Source organism: Oppia nitens, unplaced genomic scaffold (assembly GCF_028296485.1).
Source record: "Oppia nitens isolate AA-2021 unplaced genomic scaffold, nextdenovo-longstitch-racon4-pilon3 scaffold7_pilon_pilon_pilon, whole genome shotgun sequence".
Lineage (NCBI taxonomy): Eukaryota > Metazoa > Arthropoda > Arachnida > Sarcoptiformes > Oppiidae > Oppia > Oppia nitens.
This window is the reverse complement of record NW_026533251.1, coordinates 3,573,650-3,586,693: the sequence shown is the minus strand read 5'-3', so window position 1 is coordinate 3,586,693 and position 13,044 is coordinate 3,573,650. Positions and strand designations below refer to the sequence as shown.

The 13,044-nt window shown below is 27.1% G+C and overlaps 3 protein-coding genes across 3 annotated transcripts; 1 reads left to right on the top strand and 2 right to left on the bottom strand.

Moving 5' to 3' along the window:
- Window positions 1–3,468: 3,468 nt before the first annotated feature.
- On the bottom strand, window positions 3,469–6,192 carry LOC128963167 (uncharacterized). The gene is made up of 4 exons (XM_054309659.1): window positions 5,798–6,192; window positions 5,580–5,702; window positions 4,046–4,202; window positions 3,469–3,906 (listed from the first exon to the last, which is right to left on the bottom strand). Exons 1-4 carry the CDS (start codon window positions 6,170–6,172, stop codon window positions 3,473–3,475), a joined length of 1,089 nt encoding a protein of 362 aa, XP_054165634.1. The 5' UTR covers window positions 6,173–6,192; the 3' UTR covers window positions 3,469–3,472.
- A 2,102-nt stretch (window positions 6,193–8,294) lies between these two features.
- LOC128963691 (uncharacterized) lies at window positions 8,295–8,849 on the top strand. The gene is made up of 2 exons (XM_054310203.1): window positions 8,295–8,348; window positions 8,425–8,849. Exons 1-2 carry the CDS (start codon window positions 8,333–8,335, stop codon window positions 8,847–8,849), a joined length of 441 nt encoding a protein of 146 aa, XP_054166178.1. The 5' UTR covers window positions 8,295–8,332.
- A 1,310-nt stretch (window positions 8,850–10,159) lies between these two features.
- On the bottom strand, window positions 10,160–12,758 carry LOC128963690 (cytochrome P450 2A5-like). The gene is made up of 6 exons (XM_054310202.1): window positions 12,576–12,758; window positions 12,187–12,360; window positions 11,578–11,662; window positions 11,312–11,476; window positions 10,651–11,255; window positions 10,160–10,524 (listed from the first exon to the last, which is right to left on the bottom strand). The coding sequence occupies exons 1-6, from the start codon at window positions 12,739–12,741 to the stop codon at window positions 10,160–10,162; spliced, it is 1,560 nt and encodes a 519-aa protein (XP_054166177.1). The 5' UTR covers window positions 12,742–12,758.
- Between the last annotated feature and the right edge of the window lie 286 nt (window positions 12,759–13,044).

The window sequence follows — 13,044 nt, the reverse complement described above, 5'->3', positions numbered from 1 at the left end:
AACATTTGATAAGTGTTTTTTAGTAAAATGTAACTTTAGATAAATCATTATTAGACCGATAAATAAACTTATCAAAAGTATTGGCAAACGATATGTTAACATTAGTGACCATTGGATGGCCAGAAATCAGATCATCAATAATATAGTGATCGGCAATAACTGGGTTAAGACATCCGATTAAATGCACTGTTTGTAAGCGACGCAATCGGGTCAGTGATTGCAGTGATCGGCGGGTAATAATAGGTTCATCGATATGAATCAACTGTAGTCTCGGTAAATGGCGGTAAATATCGTGGAAAAACTGGTCGCCGCAAACTTCTCCACCCAATGACAGTATCAAATGTGTCAATTGTTTCATATGTTTCAGTGAATCACTCGTTAGTTTCGCATTATTATTATTATTGTCGGCAGAAATATCAGAATCATTATTATAACAAACTTCACAATCGATGTCCAGTTGTTTCAATTGTTTGAGATTTTTGCCTAATGTGTCCATTAATTGATTAAATAGTGTATCTGTTATTGAATTACCACTAAAAACAAGACTCAGTCGACTAAGTTGTGGACATTGGCGACAAAATTGCTGATCAATTAGTTCACTAATTAATTTAGTACTTAAACTGTCGGAAACAGTTAGTCGGAGTCGTCTTAGTTGTGATATCTGCGACAATGACCGGACAAATGACTTGACATCTATATCGCTATCAAAATGAACGTTAATATCGAGTTCTATCAAACGGTGGCCATAATTAGCGGCAAATCGCCGAAATTGTGACCTATAGTTGTCGGTCAAACTAAACGATAGCGACTGTATAGTTGTAGGCAAAAGACAGTTGTCTTCAGCAGCAATAAAGTGTGAAAAAACTATTAAACTTATGCTATTGTCTTTGAGAACCAATTTCTTCAGTTGCGGCAAATAATCCTTAACTTTGTTGACCACCAATCGATGGTTAGCGATATGTGTCATCAGTTCAAGTGTTTGCAATTGTTGGCCAAATTTGACCAAAAAGCGATCAAAAGCCGGTTCAAAGAGTCGCCAATTGTTGCGATCATTACTATAATAGATATCAATGTGTTTGATATGCGGACAGTGTATCGCCAATAGACTAACGAGTTGACCAAAAATACCGATATTATCACTAATGACAACTCGTTCAATGTTTGGACACTTTTCGATGATCGCCGCAAACAACTTAACTCTTTGATATCTATCACTCAATAATTGTAAACCAATTGAAATACACAGATCTGTGTCTAATGTAATACTGGTTTGTCTGTTGAATATCAATGCCGACCACTGTTTGGACACCGATTGTAGTCTCCATTTGTTATCAATTGGCAGATATTGAAGCAATAGTTCCGCCAAATCATCGCCGAAGCGATCAAACGAGTTCTTCTTTGTTGTCATTGTTGTTGTCATTAGTCTTCAAATATCTTCATTTAACTAATTTTTTTGTTGAAAAAAAACTATAAAATATAAAATAAATGTTTAATCAATAAAAATAACTTACAGTTAATATTATAGTAATAATTGTTTTGTGTTTTTATAAAAACAAAATTAAAACTTTGATTATTATTATTATTATTATTATTTCAATCAATACTTTAATCTCTTATTGTTTTTTTTGTGTCAATAAAACTGATATCTTGTCTTAAGATATCTTCTTAAAAAAATAATGTCTTCATTGATAATGACAACAAATTAATCAATCAATTAATCAATCAATAAGTTGTTGTAATTCATACAACAATTAATTATTATTTTTAAAAAAAACTTATTAAAACTATTCAATAGTCAATGCAATCAATCAATTGTTTGTTTGTATTTCAATGATATATTCAAATAGCAGACAATGTTTTTGTAAACACAAACAACTATAACAACAAAAAACGTTTTGTTTTATATTGTTTTCAAATGAGTTTTAAAAAAAATAAATACATTAGTTATTCCTAATATTGTTTGAAAATAAAAACTTATTTTGAGTTTTAATACCTTTTTTTTGTACGTTAATTATGTTTATATACTAATAGTTTTTTAAATTTTAAAATACCGGTAAAAATGTTATAATATATTATTAATTGACAGACCGACAGACCGACAGACCGACAGACCGACAGACCGACAGACCGACAGACCGACAGACCGACAGACCGACAGACCGACAGACCGACAGACCGACAGACCGACAGACCGACAGACCGACAGACCGACAGACCGACAGACCGACAGACCGACAGACCGACAGACCGACAGACCGACAGACCGACAGACCGACAGACCGACAGACCGACAGACCGACAGACCGACAGACCGACAGACCGACAGACCGACAGACCGACAGACCGACAGACCGACAGACCGACAGACCGACAGACCGACAGACCGACAGACCGACAGACCGACAGACCGACAGACCGACAGACCGACAGACCGACAGACCGACAGACCGACAGACCGACAGACCGACAGACCGACAGACCGACAGACCGACAGACCGACAGACCGACAGACCGACAGACCGACAGACCGACAGACCGACAGACCGACAGACCGACAGACCGACAGACCGACAGACCGACAGACCGACAGACCGACAGACCGACAGACCGACAGACCGACAGACCGACAGACCGACAGACCGACAGACCGACAGACCGACAGACCGACAGACCGACAGACAGACAGACCGACAGACAGACAGACAGACAGACAGACAGACAGACAGACAGACAGACAGACAGACTACTTATATATTTTATAAACTACTGTAAGTATGCACTGTGCAGCAATATATAAAATATTTATATTTTAAATATATATATATCAGGGTTAAGTAAGGGGGTAGGGATGGTAAGGCCAAAATAGCCCCCTAAGATCGAGATTTTGGGATTTTACTCCCCCAGACTTTTAGACCAAATGGGAAAAATTGACGCTTAAAAACGAGGAGAAATGACCCCCCCCTCCCTCCTAAAATTTAGTGTTTTTTACTAAAAAAAATTATTATATTATATTAGAAGCTAACTTTGTTAATTATTTTATTTAATATTCTAATCAAATTAATTAACTATAGAATTATAAAATAAAACAGCAATATGTTAGTGAATACGTGAAGTTAAAAAAAATCATTAAATTGTAAATATATTATTATATATTAGTTTTTTTAATGTTAGTATTTAAATAATCATTTAATCTCTATATTATTTTATTATTATTACTATTTAATATTTTATTACTTTATTTAATTTATAATAAAATATTAATAAAAATGAAATTAAAAAAACATTTTTTTATTAAATTATTTAAATATAATATAAAATTTTTAATTTAGAAAATAAATGTAAAAAATAATTTGTATTAAATGTATTTATTATAAATTGATAAACTAAAATTTAGAAAACAATATATTAAAACACTGATAAAATATATATAAATATATATATATAATAAACTAATTATATAAACTGTATGTAACTATTGAAATAAATGACAAACATTTTTGCCATACTCTTTGGCCGCGTTGGCAAAGTTATCGACAATATCGACAATACGTTTGTTACCTAAACCGGTGGCCAGTTGTCTAAAACCAGTGAACACAGAGTCGGCAAACACTAACATCTCTGCCGGTATGTCTAACTCAGAGTACAGTTGTCTAATGATTTCGATACGATCGGTGTCGTTGTGTCCATAGTTGGCCAACAGTTCCGTACGTTGTCTATCATTAGCCAATTGCAATGCCCTAACAAACAACCAGGTGCATTTGCCTTCCTGTATATCGGTTCCGGTTGACTCTTCATAATAGTCCTGATAGTCATTCATAGCGCCGCACAATATACCAGTTTGTATTAGAAACTCTTCAACAATGTCCGACTCGTTATTATCCAATTTACTATCTGTTATGATCATTGCTAATCAAATTTTGTGTTTAACAAAAAAAATGTTAAACAAATTTATTCACAATTTTTTAAAAATTAATTATATCGTATGAGTTTCAGAAACTATTAGATTTATATTAATATATATTATTTTGTAAACAAAAATAATTACCTAATTTAAATTGATAGACAAACCCTGAAAAAGAGTTTTTGTACTTGTTAATTTTATTGTATAAATCCATATTATAATCAGTTATTTTAATTGATTTGTTAGTAATAACACTGTTTGTCATATCCAGTGCCTGTCCTATGGATATCTTCTCAATAAACTGAAAAAATTAATAATAATAATTGTTTTATTATATTTTCAAAAAAAACTTGAAAAGTTTTGTTTTCTGAAATCTATCCGAGCTTTTTGTGTGTGTGTGTGTGTAGCAATTTTTTTGCGAATTTTGAAATTCTGACTTCAGATTCGGTTAGAGGACTACTAATAATGTATTGAAAGGTTGCATTAAAATTTTGATATTTCTTCGGGAACATGGACAAAATGGCTGCCAAAGTAAAAAAAAAATTAAGAAATTTTTTTAAAGTATAGATTTGAATAAAGCATCAAAAACAAGCATAAGAAATATGCATTAAAATTTTGATATCTCTTCGGGAACATGGACAAAATGGCTGCCAAAGTAAAAAAAAATTTAAGAAATTTTTTTAAAGTATAGATTTGAATAAAGCATCAAAAACAAGCATAAGAAATATGCATTAAAATTTTGATATCTCTTCGGGATCATAAAGAAAATGGCGGCCAAAGTAACAAAAATTAGGTAAAAATTTTAACGTTTAGAATTGTAAAGAGCATCAAAAATATGATATAATATTTCAGCATATTTTTTTAAAATGGCGGCAAAAGTATAAAAAAATTTTAGAATTTTTTTAATTATAGATTTGAATAAAGAATCAAAAACAAAAATAAAAAAATATGCATTAAAATTTTGATATCTACGGGAACATTAAGAATAAGTATAAGCGGCAAAAGTATAATTATAAATGATTATTTTGTTATACTAAATCATTTGATACCCTACATGACTATAGTTGTTTATTTTGTCAAACCGAGTTATTTGATACCCCACATGACAAAAGTTGAATTTATTTTGTTATACCTAGTCAATTGATACCCTACATGACTATAGTTGAATTTATTTTGTTATACCTAGTCAATTGATACCCTACATGACTATAGTTGAATTTATTTTGTTATACCTAGTCAATTGATACCCTACATGACTATAGTTGAATTTATTTTGTTATACCTAGTCAATTGATACCCTACATGACTATAGTTGTTTATTTTGTCATATCGAGTCAATTGATACTCTACATGACAATATTTATATAATGTATATTTGACCATTTTTTAAATTTTTATATATTATATAGCCGCTATAACTAATGGTTTTCAATGTTATTCAAGTTTTTTTTCTGAAAATGCTTTCTAGCATTCTTAACTGGTTTTTATTATTATCAATAAATGTAGGCAAATAAGTAGGCAAAAGTAGATAAATTAAACTAATTTGTTTTAATAATGAGAAATAAAATTATATAAGTGTATTATGTGTATTATCATAAATGGTTGACTAAGTACTGTAGATTAGATAAGTGTGTAATATCTATACATATAATATATAATCTATTTATATAAAACTAACCTCATGTATACAATGTACGATTTGGACATAATTACAATGATTTTTGTAATAGATTTCTACTATTTTGTCCACAATTGCCAACATTATTGTGCTATCATTTATAGCTGACATTCCCACCGATGGCTAAAAATCAAAATAATTTTTTTAATATTTAGTTTTTACTTTTTTCTTATCAACAGTAGTAATGCATATTATATAAATTATGTATTGTTTTATACCAATGTATACCAACAGGGTTTACCAAATTTTTGTGTCGATTTGTCCATAATATCGTCCAACAAAAACAAACTCATTGTTACCAATTCAACCGCCACTGCCATTGCATAGACCGGTTCATTGTCTTCGTCTTTGTTATTGCTGTCGATGATCGCACCGACCGATTGTTGATTACACTTACCGTTAGTCAACAGCCTATAGCCTAGTATATACATCCGGCCGTAGTCTACGGTATTGTATTGACTAAAGAAATAGTCAATCATTTTCTCCAATTGTGGTCTCAATTGTTGAATATCCGGACTCAACATGTTATCCAATACTCGTCCGATAATCTGCTTAAACAGCGACCAAAACTTTGGCATATCGTTAGACATCATTGATTCAAATATTTCTGGTATTTCTCTGTGTATTCAAAATAAATTATTTTTTTAAACAGTTTACAAACTTTTTATGTTTAATTTTTTTACAAATTGTTATACTTATTATTATTATATAACTTACTTATTCATATTATATGTTTATACAAAATTAATTGTTTAGATAAAAAAATATTAAAAATATATATTATTTATATTGTATACTTGAATAGTAGAAATAGTTAAAAAAGGTAATAACTGTTTGATATCACTATATTATACGTATATATTTTTTATATAGATATTTAATTATTTTTTTTAAAGAAAATGTTGTTTCATTTTATTTTTTTTTTGTTAATTCATTCTTTTTTAAAAAAATATTAATTTAATAGTAAAACCACTATTTGTAACACTATTTCAAAGTAATTGATACCATTTAACATAGTCTGATATTAGTGACCGTGAATTATACAGTATTATACTGCAGGAAATTTTGTTAATAATTTATTTGAGAATATATTTTATGAGTTTTAAAAAATTTAAGTTGAGAATATTTTTTTTTTTAGCTAATTTATGTAAGAATTTCTTGTAAATATATTGTGAATATATTGGTTATTTATTGGGAATTTATAAAGAATTATCTGGTCATATATTGGGAATTTATTGGGAATTTATTGGGAATTTATTGGGAATTTATTGAGAATTTATTGGGAATTTAATGGGAATTTATTGAGAACAGTTTCACAAACTTTTTTTATTTAGTTTTTCTATAGATTATAATATATATTATTACTATTATACTTATTATTATTTAACTTACTTATTCATATTATATCTTTATACAAAATCAATTGTTTAGAAAAAAAATATTAAAAAGAAAATATTAGTTATACTGTATACTTGAATAGTAGAAATAGTTTTTTTTAAATCTCATAGTTTTAAAAAATATCATTACTTTGCAGATTTATCTACAAAAGAATAATTAAAAAAAATAATTATATTTATATTAATAATATAATTATTTTTTTTTAAAATACACGTATGCACTATAATGTAAATGTTGTATTTTAAACATTAGTTAAGTTTTACGGCATTTATTCATTTTACACACCAATAGATTTTCTGACAAATAGAATTTCTGTCTGTCTGTCTGTCTGTCTGTCTGTCTGTCTGTAATATAAAATATTTAATTAAATTACTAAAAATATTAAATAAAATAAATAACATGGTTAAATAGTTATTTTATTTTCAAAAAATATATATAATTACTTTGCAGATTTATCTACAACTAAATAATTTAAAAAAATACTAATATAATATATTTATATTTCAAATATAACGAATTTTTTAAAAACCTAAAATATTAAATTAATAGTCAATTTTATCTACAACAAAAATTTTATTTTAATTTATCATATCAATAAAACTATATATATATATATATATATATATATAATGTCTGTTAGTTTTAAGGAACAATTGTATTTTAATAAGTAAGTAAAGTAATTGACATTGGTCAAATTAATTACAATCAATAATTAATATTATTGTCTTTAATAATAGCAATACAAGCGAATCGTTTGTATTAATTTGTTTCAAACAACAATCGGAAAAATTTTGGTCAATGTTTGACAATATTGTTGATAAAGTGTTGGAAAACATTATGACAACCAATGATGAGACAGTGGCTGAACAGATGAAACCACATTTGCAACAAATCATAGGCTATTATAAGGGATAAAACACTTTGAATCCGTTTGGTTTCGGACCAGTAATGACCTATAGTTTGCTTACGGGACATATGCCCAGTGATCCACTGTTTGATACAAATGTCTATGCATTGGGTTGGGTGGGCATAATGTTGTCCAACTATTATTTCCTGTTGGACGACATTATGGATAACTCAACTAATAGATTGGGCAAACAGTGTTGGCATACATTATGTAAATATGATTAAACTAATGACCCAGGTAAATTAATTAAAAATTTATATTAAATTCTTATTAAATTATAATATAATACAAGTTTTAATTTTTAATAAAGCTACTTGGTAATATATCAATAGGACAACAATTGGATATGATATACTCACAAATGCATGAATCAGTGAATTTTGAATATTTTACAATCAAACGTTATGTTAATAAAAATAAATATAAAAATGCATATTTTGGATTACTTATGCAATTCAAATTTGGTTTGTTTTTATTTTTTATATTAATATACTGTATATATTATATATTATATATATATACTATCATAACTATCAATAGGATTGTACGCTTCGGGACGGGATTGTATTGAACACCAAGAAATAGTTGAACAAAAGTTAATACTATTGGGTGTATTGGATGGCGCTATCAATGATTATGAAGACCTGAACAAAGAGGGCGGAACTGATATACAAGAGGGTAAGTTCAGTTGGCTAGTGGTCAGGGCATTGGAATTGGCAGATGATAGACAACGGGCTATAATTGTCGATAACTATGGCCGAGTAGATGACCAGTGTGTCCAACAAATCAGACAATTGTATAATGAATTGAATTTGAAACACGAGTTTCTTGTCTATGCTAACCAAGTGTTTGATGATATTCACAAATTTTGTTTGGATTTCAATGACAATTTGGTCACCAATTTTGCTTATTTGGTCAAACAATATCTCAATTATGCGGTTAAAGAAGATGCTGTCTTTATATAACTATTTTTTAAATTATTTTTTTTAATTATTTTGTTTATAATTATAATATTAATACTGAAATAACAACAATTTATTATAATTAATGTTTTATTTAAAAAAATACTTTTCTTAAAATAGTAATAAATATTTGAAGCTTATTAATTAACTTAATTCTAAAATTATTTAATAAATGTTTTTATTAAATTCATAATTTTTATCTAACATTTTATTTTTTAAAATTTATATATGTTTGACCACAAAAATATTATGTAAAACGAAAAACTTTAACTTAATTAATTTTAAACAAAAATTTAATTTACACTACTGCAATAATTTTATTTAATTAAAAAAAATGTATATAATATAGTTTATCTAGTATAAATATTTTATAAGTACCCTGGATAAATCTATCGAAAGTATTGTCAAATGTTATATATAAACACATTGGTGACCAATTGGTTGGGCCGAAATCAGATTACCTAAAATGTTCAAATATTTTCTCAATTCTGGCCAACAAATCCAATGCTATCTTACTGTCCATCCTATTGACTGCACTTATAGTCAAACGTGACAATTGTGTCATATGCAAGGTTTTAAGTGTAGCAGTCATAAACAATAGATGCAAATTTTGCCAAATGCCTTGAATGCCCTGGGCATCTATTTTCAGGTGGTGACACCTATTATTATTATGATTTTATATTATTTATTTATTTATAAAACAATGTTTTATCAATATATTTGTTTTAATTTTTGTTTTGTTTACCCTTAATTAAAAGGTAAAATCCTTGAAATAAGTATATTTATAAATATAATTAACATGCTAATTAACAGTAAATTACATTATTTTTATAAATACAGTTGCTTTTTAGCAATTTAAATTGGCAGACATATATTATAATATAATGATTTTTTTTAGTAAAAAAAACTACAGTATTCATTAGCATATAACTGTTTTTGTATAATTGTTTGGATATGCTGTTAAATATTGTTTAAATAAATAATAAAAAATATATAAAGAATAATATCTAAATTGAGACAAATGTTTTTGATTAAAACACATAATTTTTTTTGCTAATAATTTTCAGATTTTTATTGCATTACTTATAATATGTTTACAAATATGATTTAATTGCTAATAAAATACATTTATTTAAATATATCATTTATATTAATATAATAACTATATAGCGGCTGTTTTTTTAAAAAAACGTTAATTTTTTCAGTTTAGACTAATATAATATATATTGAGAAACACATGTATCCAATGATATTCATTGCTATTTTTTACTAATAAAAATACAAATAACAATAATTTAATTGTATAGTAATTATTATTTAGATTTAAACATAATGGTATAACTATTGGGACTAATTAGATCGCTATTATTAGGATCGGCATCCAAACCCGGATGACTGTCCAAAACAATGTCATAGTTTTGTGTCGATTGTAGAAATCGGATCAAAACCAGAAACAGGTCAGCGATGGCCAACTTTTCGCCTAAACATACACGACGTCCGACACCGAAAGGTATGAAAGCTGATTGTTGTAAACGGGTTATCATATAATGGTTGTCACTGTCGAGGAAGCGCTCGGGTATAAACTGATTAGCATTTGTCCAATACTTGTTGCTGTTGTTTCTCAATATAAACCCCTGATAGACAAATACTAACATATTTTTCGGTATCGTATAATTACCTAAAAAAATATATATTTATAATTATATTTTGCAAAAAAATATATTTATAATTATTTTTTGCAAAAAAATATATTTAACATTAAAGAAAATTAGTTTTTATATATATATATAAAAATAATGAAAACCTATTTTACTGTTGACTATTGCTTTACGAACGACACCTATTGGAAGAACATTTCTAAATCTTAATGTTTCCGATATGAATGCCATTACATAATGACATCGATGTCTATCGTCATGTGTTGGCAATCGGTCACCGATTTTGTCCAAAATTTCTTTACGTAATTTTTTTTGAACCATTAAATCATTTGCCAAAAACAATAGTAGCCATTGAAATGTATTATAGGAGGTATCGGTTCCGGCAAAAAATATGTCAAACACAGCCAAACCGAGCTTATCATCCGATAGATAGGATGCCAACGATTGTTTGCTACCTTCCTCTCCCTCCTCCTCCTCCTCCCGGAGCAGTGCATTATTTTTTGCCGCAATCAGTGTATCGCATAAATCTCGTTCAATATTGGGATCGTAATCTTTATAATGATTTTTTAGTTTTTTAATTATAATTTCGCGAACTTCATCTAAAGCTTTAATTAGTTTTTGGAACATTTTATAGTTAATCCATTGAATTATTTTTGAATATTCCCAGAAAGCCATTAGTATTCCCGATTCGTAAATGAAATCTTTTAAAACATATTTGAATTTTTTAAACTCTAGATCATCGATATTATAACTAGTATTTAAAAAATAAAATATAAATATAAAAAATATTAGCAACAATTTGTATACTTTTCATTGAAAGCACTGTTAGCCAAAATGTTTAAAAATGTTAGATATATATAATTTGATGGTTCTATGGGTTTGTTTGGACCAACAGTTTTCAACATAGTTTCCACTGTTTTGTCCACACAATCGACGACTACGTTAACCAATCGTTCATTGTTTGAATATTTTCTAAAATTTATTTTTTTTTGTTATTATTAGTATTATTTAAAAATAAATATTATAAATATTATTTTTTTTAATTTAAAAAATAAAAATCAATAGACACGTACTTAACTGCCGCGTGCGCAACATTTCTACGCGCTACCCAATTGGGTCCGTAATCAGCCATAACGACACCATCACCTATTAATTTTGCTAAATTAAAAAATATATTAATTTTTATTTATTTGTTTTTTTATACTAATAGTGTTTTATACTAATATATATTATTTTAAAAATTACTTCAAAAATATTTAACATTTCTAATATATATATATATATAATCAAAATATAATAGGATTTTAACATTGTATAATACAGTAAAATACAATATACTGCATGTATTATACAAATTTTAAAACTAATAGAATGTTAAAAAAATTACTTTAAAAATACTCAGTAAAATAATATAATTGCTAGAAAATGCATTATTATTATTACTGTTTATTATTATTACTCTCTTTCTCTCTCTCTCTGTCTGTCTGTCTCTCTCTCTCTCTCTCTCTCTCTCTCTCTCTATGACTTAATATAGCAACATGTTGTTACTCAGCTACCATGTTGTCTACCTGCCACCCACCCCCTCCCCCCAAAAAACCTACCATTGCTAACAATATTCGTTTAAAATTTACCAATTAGAAATAACATTTATAAATACAATATAAAAAATATATTACAATTACCAAAATAAGTTTCAGCCCTTCCCGCAAAATTTGATTTATTAAATGCTTCTCTAGCTATGACTGGATCGGTGATCATAATTTGTGGACTGTTTCCCAAATATACGGTAAATATTGGACCATATTTTTTGGCCAATTTTCTCATAATATAATCCCAATGTTGTTGAGTTCTGAATGCTAAAACATATTTGTTTTTGTTTTTTTAAATAAATAAATAAATTACATATTAATTTAGATTACAAAATTATTATTATTATTATTATTATAATTATAATTATAATTAATAATAATAATAATAATAATAATAATAATAATAATAATAATAATAATAATAATAATAATACTAATAGTTGATACTGTAGAGTTAATTTTTATTATTATTATATACAAACTTAATAAATTGCCAATAAATGGTAATGGGAATGGACCGGGAGGTAGACTATAATATTGGTAATAAAATTTTGCCAACTTGTAGACAACATAACCAATTAGTAGACTTATTATTGTTGTTAATATATCCGATATAATCAATGAATATAATTGTCTCAATACAGACATATTGTATATAATATTAACATAAGTTTTAAAAATTTCTTTTAATGAAATAATTATTTTAAGTTGTTTTATATTCTGTATTATAAACACTTATAACTTAAATACTGTGTTTTAGTTGACATAATCTGACGAAGTCTGATAAATTAAAATAGTTTTTAAAAAAAGTTAGAATATTAAATAAAATAAATAACAACTTTAAATTGTTATTTTATTACCAAAAAAATAACATTACTTTACAGATTTATCTAAAAGAAAATAATTTAGAAAAATACTAATATATTAAAATATACTGTATTTATATTTATA

What these genes read in the sequence shown, in the direction of transcription:
- LOC128963167 (XM_054309659.1), bottom strand. Translation starts at nt 6,172, where the DNA reads ATGATGTCTAACGATATGCCAAAGTTTTGGTCGCTGTTTAAGCAGATT. An exon ending in AACCCTGTTGGTATACATTG is followed by an intron (nt 5,703 to 5,797) that starts GTATAAAACAAT and finishes TTTGATTTTTAG; the next exon opens with CCATCGGTGGGAATGTCAGC. An exon ending in TGTCTATCAATTTAAATTAG is followed by an intron (nt 3,907 to 4,045) that starts GTAATTATTTTT and finishes AAATTTGATTAG; the next exon opens with CAATGATCATAACAGATAGT.
- LOC128963690 (XM_054310202.1), bottom strand. Translation starts at nt 12,741, where the DNA reads ATGTCTGTATTGAGACAATTATATTCATTGATTATATCGGATATATTA. An exon ending in AACAGTGCTTTCAATGAAAA is followed by an intron (nt 11,256 to 11,311) that starts GTATACAAATTG and finishes TTTAAATACTAG; the next exon opens with TTATAATATCGATGATCTAG. An exon ending in AATAGTCAACAGTAAAATAG is followed by an intron (nt 10,525 to 10,650) that starts GTTTTCATTATT and finishes ATATTTTTTTAG; the next exon opens with GTAATTATACGATACCGAAA.